We start from the raw sequence: 12063 nt of genomic DNA on the forward strand, positions 1-12063 counted from the left end.
CATCCTGGAATCCTACCCAAGCCAGGACCCTGAGACTGGAAGCCAAGAACTGTTGTCAACTACATGGGTCTTCATCCAAGCACAGAAGCACAGCCCCATCCCTCACCCCTTCCTCAGTCTAAAGTAGAGCAGAGGGGAAGCTCTTTGGGAGAAGAGAGGAAGGAAATTTGGTACAGACAAAGGCCAGGCTACTTCCCAGAGGCCTAATGCTCTAGCCCACACCTAACTAAGAGTGTGGAATATGATCCCACTTTGAAGATGAATAGCACGATTTTAAGAGTAGAACATCTTGGGAAAATCCAGGATGCCTACTCTGAAACTTTAACTCGAGGCTGTGGAAGACACATCAGTATGCAGGAATATTCTCCTCTTAAAAATCTAAGATGACAGAGACCACCCAGGTGGTCCAGTGACTAAGGCTCCACGCTCCCAGTGCAGGGAGCCCAGGTTGGATCCCTGCGCAGGGAACTAGATCCCGCATGCCACGACTAAAAAAACATTCTGCATGCTGCAACTAAAGATCCTGCATGCCGCAACTAAGACCCGGTGCAGCCAAATAAATATTAAACAAAAAATCTAGATGAGAAAAAATATGAAATCTTGCCATTTGCGACAACATGGAGGGACCTTGAGGGTATTATGCTAAGTGAAGTAAGTCAGACAGAGAAATATAAATACTATAGGATTTCACTCATATCTGGAATATGAAAAACTATAATAAACAAACAAAACCCCTAATAAATGAACAAACCAAAACCAAATAAAACAAACACGTCATTACAGACAACAGAGTAGTGGTTATCAGAGCGGGTAGGTAAACGAGGGAGACAAAGTGGATAAAGGGGATCAACTGTATGGTGATAGATGAAAAATAAATTTTTGGTGGTGAGCACATTGTAGGGTATACAGATGTAGAAATATAATGCCATAAATCAAGATTACCTCAATAAAAAATAAAATAAATCATTGTAAATGAAAAAATGTAGATGGATATTTTCGTTTTCAAGCACCAAAAACTTTTTAAAAACTTTAATTGGCTAATATAGTGCACATGTTAAGCAGACTTTTAAAGAGACCCTACATCTTGAATGGGTTAAGTAATCATTTATAACCATCCTGAAACATGTTTAACTCGGTTTTTCTAGTGACATGAGATTAAACATGGAAACCAAACTGTGTTTCACTCACAACATATAAGCAAACAAACTGCATGTACATGTGTAGATTTATGCAAAAGCCCGGTGATACAACTATGTTTAGCTTTTCAGATTAGGTACATACGGCCACCCACTCGCCCTGTATTATCTCACCAAACACAAGAGCAGCAACTTTTCTATTTCAATACAATTATGGGCAGAAATTATATGATATAAAATAGAGGTTCTTCCGTAAAGGTTAAGATTTAGCATATAAGCAGGGAAGACAAAAGCAAAGTTCCCATGAAGTCAAAAATAATACCACACTGGTCCAGTGCTCCATGAAACTCTGAGTTAAATTATAGTCCTCAAAGGCGTGTACTTGGATCCAGATTCACCAAGACACTTCAGTATGCTTCAAACTGGCTCATCATCATCTTCCTGCTGTATTCATAAGCCAAAAATAGTGCCGCATTGGCAGGGAACGCTCGAATCAAAGTAGCTTTCAGACCAGAATATAAAGCTGCTTACTCCTTCGTTTTTCACAACACTTAAGAGTTCTGATAAATCCTGCCTGTTTTCCAAACATGGAAAGAACCTGAATTCTGGATTTGATACAATCCACTGGGTATATGACAAGCCAAAGGCAAATTCCAGCAATTCCACCGCTTAACATCAAGGGGACAGGGCCTAGTTCATCTTTTGATCCATCCGAGGCAAAAAACGATCGGCTCAGTTCATAGCCACCGAAGAAGAAGAAATAGCCTGGTACTACTTGAAACAGAGTGCTCGTGAGTCCGTGGTAGAAGCCCAAGGGGCCATCCTTTCTAAGGATACTCTTCACGACGGACCAAACTGTATTATGGCTCTTTGCTATCCTCCCTGACATCTCCAGTTCGTGCATGGTCTGCAGCCGGCACTTCACCAGCTCAGTGGGGCACAGGGCCAGCGCGGCAAACGCAGAGGCGACGGAACCAGCGGCCGCAGTCTGCAGATCATTCAGCTTCGCCCGCTTGTCCAATCCAACCACTTTCCTCACGAACTGTTGGCAGAAGCCGTAGCACAAGAAGAGGACTGAGTTCTCGGCGACGTAGGCCATCAGCGCGGGGGCCGGCCCCTTTGTAGAAGCCCCGCAAACCCACCTGGGAGTACGTCTTCAGGCCACAGTCGACGAGGCCCTTGTACAGGCCAGGGAACGTCTGCATCTTCACTTGCATTGTGTCGAAGGGCTGCCCGGTCAGGACGCATGCTGTGCCCCCAAGGGCCCCCGCGGTGAGGTCGATGGCGGCTTGGATGGCAGGACTGGATTTCATGTTCGCCCACTCTTCTGCTGGTCTCCGAGGAAGGGAACTCTCTGGAGCTTAGGAGGCCGTCCCGTGTCCAGCCGCCTGCTCTTGGCTCTCTCTCCGGCGCGGGAGAAGCCGCTTAACCCCAGACTAGGCCGCGGGCCGCCCTCCCCACGCACTGAAATAACCCCCGGCCCGCGGGCCCGCGCGCGCCTCTCCTGGCGCCCTGCGGCCGCCGCGTCTGGGCCCTAAACCCGTCAGCCGCCCTCTTGCTCGCTCCGCGCCGCCCGGCGGTGCCAGCGCCCGCGGGCCCCGGGGCCGACTAGAGAAACACTTCTAATGAATCTCAATACAGCAGTAGAAAGCTGTCCGATAAATTCCTGCGATTACGGCCAGAAACTCCAGGCGCTGCTGCGGCGGAGGAAGACTTGCCTTCCTGTTCGGCCAGAGACCCCCACCTCCCGGCAAAACAAAATGGGAGGTGCTTGATCGCGCCTGGGGTCAAAGAGTCAATCTACAGAGACAAAGGTTTAAAATAGGGAAAACGAACAAACACTTTGCGGGGTTTACCTGACAATCGGTGGCTCCTTCGGATCAGAAAACCCTTAATCGTCTCCGGAGAGGAATGGCGGCTCCACAAAGGTGCCGGCCGCCGCGCCTCTCCAGGTGTAGCTCTTTGCCCGCCGGGGGCTACGCCGGGGGAGGCCTGAGGCGGGCAGATCCCCTGTGTCGTGGTAACATCGCCGAGGATCCTGGCCTGAAGCCCTGTGAGCTGGTGGGACGCACACCCTCGTTATTTCTAGAGGTTAAGTCAAGGCCGTGTACAATCGCATTGGAAAACATTTATATACAGCTGAAAAACGTGATATAAAAGACCTGTGTGGCTCCAGCGCTCTGTGCGTGCTAAGTCTCGGGGTTCTTGCTGAGGAGCCATGCAGCTTTATGCAGCAGCAGTTCTGGATATAACTGACTACAGGCCTAGTAGGCAAGATGCAGTTTGGGGCATCAGTGAGGGTACCGCTGTCAGGACACACTTTTCCTCCCATATGCTTATAATCCCAGCGTTGGAACGAATTCTCTTAAAGTTTACATTTTAAGCCCTAGGCGGTATTTTACTTTGGGGGTAAAAACAAAATGGTGGAGGGGGCAGAAAGTATGCTAAAAGGATTCTTTCATTTAGAAAGCTTTCCTTGTCTGATTCTTTGGGTATCAGTTAATATTTAAAAGTGAGGCACCTAAAAGCAGATTGTGCGTGGATACTGTTTGTCAACAGGTAGACGTCATTGTAGTAAGTAGTGACTTGGCCTTTTCTTTGGAGAGTGCCCAAATGTATCTGGATTTCTTTTCTCTGGTACCATATGGTTTCTTCAGAGAATAATCCTCCAGTCTTGACTGTGTGTGTGTGTCTGTGTGTGTTTGCGGGGGAGGGGGGGTGCGGGTGGTGTTTACCTTGGGTACTAATTTAATGACACCAAGTGGGAGAAGAGGGTTGACATCCTGCAGTCAGAAAACAGACTTTCACACAATTCCCTTGTTCAATGCTATGGACCCCCAGCCTCCATCTGTGCCTTCTTTGGTTCAATTTACCCAGAAAATAAACTTTCTGTCTGTGGCATGGGGAAGGAAAAGTCATCGGGCTTGAGTGAGATAGGGCTCCTGGACATCCAACAGCTCTGAGCACAGATCTTATTATCTTATTTTTTTGTCTGTGCCACATGGCATGCAGGATCTTAGTTCCCAGACCAGGGATGGAATCTGTGCCCCCTGCGGTGGAAGCCCAGAGTCCTAACCACTGGACTGCCAGCGAAGTCCCTGAACACAGCTATTAATGAATCCTGTTTCTAGCCTCACACCTTCCCTCTTCCTTAGAAACTGCCTGCAAAAACTGAGCCTCAGTGTCTATATCAAGTGCGTGGGTTTGTTTCTCCTTGGTATACCTCCTTGCAGACATTTAGTATGTAACTTTCTGTGATCTATGAATTTATCGTTTCTTCATCTGCTTTGGCCTTCTGAAAACATTGACATCTCTCATCCACTGTTGTCTCATCTCCTATTTTCCTTGCCCTTGGCGGTTACTATATTAGCAGGCTATCTGACAGAGAAAAGAGATTCATGAGAACAATGTGCCATTTTAAACTAGAAAAAAATTTAATTTTTAAAATTTTTAAAATTTCGTATCACATTTGGTTTTTTAAAAATTAATTTTATTTATTTTTGGCTGCATTGGGTCTTTGTTGCTGTGCTCAGGCTTTCTCTTGTTGCCGCGAGCGGGGGATACTCTTCGTTGCGGTGCACAGGCTTCTCATTGCGCTGGTTTCTGTTGTTGCAGAGCATGGGCTCTAGATGCACGGGCTTCAGTAGTTGTGGCATGCAGGCTCAGTAGTTGTGGCTCACGTGCTCTAGAGAACAGGCTCAGTAGTTGTGGCCCATGGGCTTAGGTGCTCCACAGCATGTGGTATCTTCCCGGACCAGGGCTCAAACCTGCGTCCCCTGCATTGGCAGGTGGATTAACCACTGCACCACCACGGAAGTCCCTCACATTTGAGGGTTTTTAAAAACTGTTTTGGTTTTTTAAAACTGTCCATTAATTACCTATGGTTCATTGTTTGTTTTTTAGAAGCACATACTGTTTTTACAAACACAAGAGATGCTGGATACTACAATAAATCATCAACTGCTTTTGCATTAAATTCATATATGTATATGTTCTGGAGAAACCAAGTTAGTAATCAGCGCCAGGGATCATGAGGGCATTAATAGGGAAATCGTCTGTAATTTCATTGAATTATCAGACATAGCTGTGCAATAATACACAGATCTCAAGTTCCATGAAATACATTTAAACAGCTGGACTTGGAGCACATGTACTCCCACGCATACATGGAAAACAATGGCAAAGGAACTTCCAAATTTTCAGTGAAGATGCATACCCACATCACATGTTCCCTAGCAATCAGATGGAGTAGCCAGATAGGATTACCAGAGAAAGTAAGGTTTGAGCTGAGGGCTGAGTAACAAAAAGCTAGCCATGAGACTATCTGGAGACTGTTTCAGGAAAAGGGAAATATAAGTGTAATATAAGTAGAGCTCTGTAGTGTGAAAGAGCTGGGCGTCTGAAATACAGAAAGAAGGCCAATATACCTGCTGTGTGGTGAGCAGTCTTCCTAGTCTGTGTTTTCACACAATTCTTACCAGGTAATAAAAGTTTAAGCAGAGTTGAAGACAGTCCTTCAGAGGCATGATTGGTCACAATTTGTCCAAAGTTTTTGTCTCAAACATTTGATCTACAAATTCAAAACGTCAGGCTTTATGACATTTAGATGTGAACATAAAGATCCCATTTACCTAATCTATAGAAATAATGCAAAACAGAGACCACACTGACATGCTTATTGCAGCATTCTGTGTAATAGCAAATGTAAAATGGAACAACCTAAGTGACCGGCAATAGGGGAGTGAATAAAATTAAGAATTTGTAAAATTTCTGCATTGCTTAAAATTTTCAGTGAGTTTTTTCTTATACTATTTTAAAACACTAATTTAAAAAATTCAACTTCCATTCATGAACTCAGAAATATTGAAAACCGTAGCCCACCTATACATCACACTCATCAGGCAAGGGAGCTATGAGAAAAGTGAGTCTTTTTTGGTAACTCTGGATTTACATGAAGGGAAATGGATCCCAATCTTAAGGTTTTCTCTTTTGAAGTTTACATAACAGATAATTACTCTTCATTATGGAGGTTTTAATATTTATGCAAGACCAAGCCGTAAATGAATCAAATAAAAACCAAAGCTACAGTAGTAAACTGACTCAGTTTGCTTATGCTGCGGATGTATTTGAAGCAAACTTTGTTTCTGCTGTAATTTATAAACTTTTAGAATGATTCTTTAATTTTAAATCAGTCAACCCCATTTAAAGCAGCTGTTTCTTTATACACTTTTCTACCATTTCAATCAGGCTTTAAATCTAATTTTTGATCCCTGTACGTTCAGACCCTAGTAAATAGGCAATAATAGTTTGCTTTTATTCTAGGAATTGTTCTAAGTCCTTATATGTATCAGCTCAATAGCCAACAACTCAAGGGCCCCCAGGTAGGTAATATTATCACCTCCATTTTAGAGATGAGGAAACTGAAGCCAACAGATTAATTTACTTGCCCAAGATCAATCTCAACTAGGTCACTGAAATAGGATACAAACACAGGCACCACATCTCCTGAACTTGTGATTTTAATCTCTACTCTTCTTTAGTAAGTTTACAGTGACTAACAAGGCAAAGTACGGAATCTCAGTGAATTTACAGCCTAGTGAGGACATGGGCAACAGGTAACTTAAGACTTTGGTATGATAGATGCGTAATAGTATTTATCCCAATAGACTATTAAAGAGAAAGAGTAGTAATTAAACTCCTTGAAAAAAATGTAAGTAAGCTCAGGATTGAAAATAGTGAGAGAATGTGGTGAGATCAGGCTGAAAGAAAAGAATTTAGGATAGTTTAGGAACGTTCTTTATCTCCTGACCTCCAAATGGAGCAGGTGGATTGGAAACATAATGCAAAGATGACATTTCCCCATTTCTTTGCCTCTGCTGTTCCTCTTTTTTTTAAATTCTAACACAACTGCTTCTTTTCCTACAAAACAGAATCCAACTGGTCAGTCCCTTAAACCCCATAAAGAAACCACTTCAGAAGAGGATCTGATACCCACTACCCCTAAAAGAGCAAGACACATTATAAGGTGAAAATTACTTGCTTTTATTTATTGTGAAAACAACTTTATGAAATGATTTGCAATGCAAAACGTGGAAAACTGCTTTGAATAACTGGGACAATAGCTACAGCATGGGAAAACATATGTAAACAAACTTCACTGCCACCAAACTAGACTCTACTAATTTATCTCAGATGGCATCACAGAGTAGCAATGGCAGCTTCTGGTAAACTGAGAAATAGCAGCAAAGTCCTGCAGTGAAGCTGTGATTAATTACTAAACTGAACTGTTCACTCCACTAATCCTACAACTTCCCTACATTTATCTGTCTATACATTCCTACTTACTACAGGACAAACACCCACCAAAGTGGTTCCAAAAGACAAATGAGATAGAAATTCACAGTTATATTTGTCTGCAAGACAAATCCAATAGAAGGCAGTGGAGGAAATTGGGAACTACTACAAAGTTTTACTATCTAGTCCAGGTGATGAAAACAAAGTTTTTCTTTCAAGGCTGACCACTGTCAGGAATGAAATTAAGTATCAAAACTCTCCTCACTTCTCTAGGAGTGATTCTAGCTCTTCTTGCAAAGAGCTGAGCTGCTCCTTTTCTCGGTCTTCCTTTTGTTTCAGTTCATCCAGCACAGCCTGAAATCTGTTCTTGAGAGCCAGGTTTTCCACTTTCAGGATGAGATCCTCCTGTCGCTTTGCCCTGTCCTGGGTCTCTTGGAGCTTGCCTTTCATGTTATCAATCTGTTTCTGAATTCCCATAACCAGCTGATTAGTTCCCTCGTCTTCTTGGTGGTGTTCATCTGACTCATTTAGCTTGTCCTGTAGCTGCCTTTCCAGATCTTCCTCAGTGTCAATGATGTTTATGTCTTCTTCATCTTGATGCTGTGTCTCATCTTCATCTTCACTGCTGCTGCTAAGGTCATTGAATATCTCCCGAAGCTCATCATGTTCTAATGAGTCACGGCCCTGCCTGTGGCCAGACATTCCTGGGGAAGAGATATCAAGGCCTTGGTTTTCTGCTTCTTTTGTTTCATCTTCAGCAATTATTTCCCAACGGGTACTGACAGCTTCAGCATCTGTGCTCAGCAACCGCTTTACTTCTTTTTCCACATCTGGAGACTCAATATACTTCTTCTTTGCTGTCTTACGGAACCTTCTCTTTCTGACATTTTTTAGAGGCAGAGTAATTCCATGGTTCCATACAAACTTTTTCTCTTTGTCCTTATCCTTTTTCTTGCTTGCTTTGGGATCAGCAGTGGCAACTGGTTCCTCAACAGGAGGATAGAGATCACCGTCAACTGTAGCAACAAGCATCTGAGAGACATCAGCTGTCTTGTAAAAGGTTTTTTTATCAATGGTTTTCAAACTTTCCATAACACATGGCAGATCTACCAATTTTGACGCCAATGGGACCTGGTCCACGCTGACAATTCCATGACGCCCATCAGGGTGTAACTCAATTGTCAGTCTGTCCTTCAGGTTGACATGACCAGACTGTACCGCCCGCCTCACGGTAGAGGCATACTCCAGAGGTAGGCGTAAGATAAACTGGCTCTCTAGTTCGTGAGGAGCATCATCTTTGCTCTTACTCATCTTTATTTCTTTGTGACTCACTTTTTCTCTAATAACCACTTGTTGCACTGAAAAATTTCAGCTATTTCAACAGAAAGACCAGTTCTTTATAAATTCAAGTCTTTAATTACAAACAGTTCTGGACAGAAGAGCAACTAAGCGTCTATTCTGAATTAAGCCCCAAGTCTTTCTAAATATGCTGTAACAATACCAGTCGTTACTGACGCATTGCCTTACGCAGGTCCATTTAAATCTATCAGCTGCAATGCCAAGTTCCAACCTCTAGATGCCGCTGCAGGACAACGCAGGGAAAGCAAATGGCGGCTCCTACGGAATGATGTTCGGCACAGAAAGTAAGGCTCAGCAGATACTCCCAATCCACAAACTCTCCCGGAACAAAGATACGCAAAAAGCGGGGCGTAGTGAGCTCTCTTCGCCTCAGGTACTTACAATCCAGTGACGATTATAAGTCCAGTTTCTCCGGACAGGCGCGAGCGGAAAAGGAAGCCACTCAGAGCAAGGTGGCCGGGAGCCGAGCGTCTCCTTCCGAATTCCTTTGTTCTTCCCGGCACTTGGCAAAGCGATCCGCTGATTATCGGTGAAATGGCGGAGGACGGGCAACGCGAAATCTCGCCAACAACCGCAGCTCCAAACGCCAGATTCTGCAACTCCGCAGCTCAGCGGGCCTCCGTCCGTTAACAGCCGACCTAGCCGAGAAAAGACAACTACGTCACCACACGGGACGGGAAGCTGCAGTGAGTCGCAACACGCCTCGGGCGGAAGTGCGGGCTGCCCCAGCGCGCGCAGTCGCAACGCCCGAATACGCGCTCCGGCGTGTCTTGTCGTCTCGCGAGAATTTGGCCTTAACGGGATGAAGATTATGTTCCGTAAAGAGCGATTGGCTTACGGCTTTCCTGTTGGCGCAGCGGTTGGGAGTCCGCTTGCCGATGCAGGAGTCGCGGGTTCATGCCCCGGTCCGCGAGGATCCCGCGTGCCGCGGAATGGCTGGTCCCGTGAGCCGTGGCAGCTTGGCCTGCGCGTCTGGAGCCTATGTTCCCCAACAGCAGAGGCCACAACAGTGACAGGCCCGCGTACCGAAAAAAAAAAAAAAAAAAAAAGCTGTAGGTTCACAAGTATTTAGAGAAAACGGTTATAGAAAGGACATAGATTGTCCCGTCCGCCTCCGCTAAGCCAGGGCTTTTACCGGATCTCTGTGGGGCCGGATACCTCCTAGGCTTCCGCGTGATTGCCGGAGATAGGGCGTCCGTGCGAAAGTGGTTTTTGTTTCTGGAAATATCTAGGCATCTCCACAGGCTATATTCAATCTGGAGCCGATAAAAAAAACTCCTAACTAACCATACCGTGGATTTTAAAGTACCCAAGTCAGTGGAGTGAGGACGTGCAGCCCACTATAATTCTTAGTCTTTGTTTGTTGATTATGAAGATGGCTGTACGGGGCCCGTGACTCGGTCTGTTTCTGTTTTGAAGACCCCGTGAGGGAACAAGGATGATTCCTCTTTTTTTATTTTAGTTTATTTATTTTTTTATACAGCATGTTCTTATTAGTCATCCATTTTATACATATTAGTGTATACATGTCAATCCCAATCTCCCAGTTCATCCCTGCCCTCCCCTCCCCTGCCACTTACCCCACTTGGTGTCCATACGTTTGTTGTCTGCATCTGTGTCTCAATTTCTGCCCTGCAAACCGGTTCATCTGTACCATTTTTCTAGGTTCCACGTATATGCGTTAATATACGATATTTGTTTTTCTCTTTCTGACTTCACTCTGAGTCTCTAGATCCATCCACGTCTCTATAGATGACCCAATTTCGTTCCTTTTTATGGCTGAGTAGTGATTCCTCTTTTTAATGTGTTTGACGTAGATATAAATGTAAACAGAGAAGGTCGTGTTCTTCTGGAGGCCCACGTTCATTTAGGACAGTTGGCTGAAAGACGAATAGTCTGATTAAAGTAGAATATAATTGAAGTATTACTTCCTTCTACTCATTTGCCAGTAATTTTTAAATTAGTTTGGAATTTTAAAAAATCCACCTCTATTGTTTGGATAAGTTTTCTGCTTGCCTCTTCTTCAGGTGGTCAAGTATTCTTCAACATGTATTTATAGTACTTAAGTCTAACTGTGTAACAGTTTCCACTTATTCCTATTCATTTCCATTTATTTATTAATAGGATCAATTTGGTAGACTATCGAGGTCATTAAAATTTCAATTTCTATTCTCTAATATATCAACACCTGCATCTAAGTTTTAGAGAATTCACTTAAAATGTGATTAACATTTAGAAAATTCACTTTATTTCTTTATGTACTTATTGTTTCCCTCACCTAAGACTGGAAGCTCCATGATAATCAGGAGTCTAATATCATGTTCATCCGGTCCCAGTGCCTAGTATCAAAACGTGGGAGATAAAAAATATTTGCTAATTGAATGAAACAATTGATCCATCCACAAAGAACATAAATACAATCTAAATCCTATAATAATTTGTCAGAAAATACATTCTGTGTCGCCTTAAAATGAGATAGAGCCACTTTATATATACATTTCCTCTCCAGTCACGGACGGTGCCAATTGTTATGAGGCCAGAAGTTTGCAAATAGCGTGTGTGAATGTGACCCCTTTTGTTTCGTACACTGTGCTACCGTGTGCAATTTAAATGGTTTGGTACCAGTCTGGTTTTTTATGTTAAGTTTGAAGGAAAATTATGCTCTTCTACATAACTGTACTTTAGTTCTTTGTTCTGTAATGTGTTGAAGAACGTTAGCTGATGTATATGTAATTTCCAGGATGATCTACTTCCTCTTTTTGAAGAAGTTTTTCCAATGTGCTTGTCCCTTAATTGTACCTGATTTTACTTCATAGATATGAGTTTAGCATGCTAGCCTTTGCATACTGCTTTACTTAACCCTATAAAATGTGAGGCCATGCTTATACGTGAAAATAATCCAAATATTGCTTTGCATTTTAATTGCCTATGAGTTTTATGATGCTCAAATATCTTTTTCACAGAAAATAACTTGAGATAAATTCTGGGCAATTCAGATTTGCCAAAATTATAGTGTAGTTTAGTTATTAAACCTTGAAATGGAAGGTTGTCAGAGTTAATTAAAAGGATCAACTGAAGTGTCCCCTAAAGTATCTACCTCCTTCAATCCTGAAACATATTTTCTGTTTTTGAGTTTAATACATTTTCTGAATGCTATTTTTTGAGGGGTAGTTACACTGATCTTAAAGCTAAGGGCACTGCCACATCACCATTACCTTAATGTCTATTGATAAATCCAGTTGTTGTTCTTGTTGTTTTGACTGGGGAACTGAAT

The 12063-nt window shown here is 43.2% G+C and overlaps 1 protein-coding gene and 1 pseudogene across 2 annotated transcripts; both read right to left on the reverse strand.

The window, feature by feature from the left end:
- Positions 1-1543: 1543 nt before the first annotated feature.
- LOC309819650 (mitochondrial ornithine transporter 2-like) lies at positions 1544-2449 on the reverse strand (annotated as a pseudogene). The gene has a single exon. The product of its transcript is annotated as a mitochondrial ornithine transporter 2-like (transcript).
- A 4713-nt stretch (positions 2450-7162) lies between these two features.
- Positions 7163-9453, reverse strand: LOC309819647 (transcription initiation factor TFIID subunit 7-like). The gene has a single exon (XM_082650000.1). It carries the CDS (start codon positions 8739-8741, stop codon positions 7692-7694), a length of 1050 nt encoding a protein of 349 aa, XP_082506126.1. The 5' UTR covers positions 8742-9453; the 3' UTR covers positions 7163-7691.
- Between the last annotated feature and the right edge of the window lie 2610 nt (positions 9454-12063).

This window comes from Grampus griseus (genome assembly GCF_964374135.1).
Source record: "Grampus griseus genome assembly, chromosome: 3".
NCBI classification, from domain to species: domain Eukaryota; kingdom Metazoa; phylum Chordata; class Mammalia; order Artiodactyla; family Delphinidae; genus Grampus; species Grampus griseus.

Bases quoted from the DNA above. Each gene is read 5' to 3' on its own strand.
- LOC309819647 (XM_082650000.1), bottom strand. From the start codon at position 8,741: ATGAGTAAGAGCAAAGATGATGCTCCTCACGAACTAGAGAGCCAGTTT.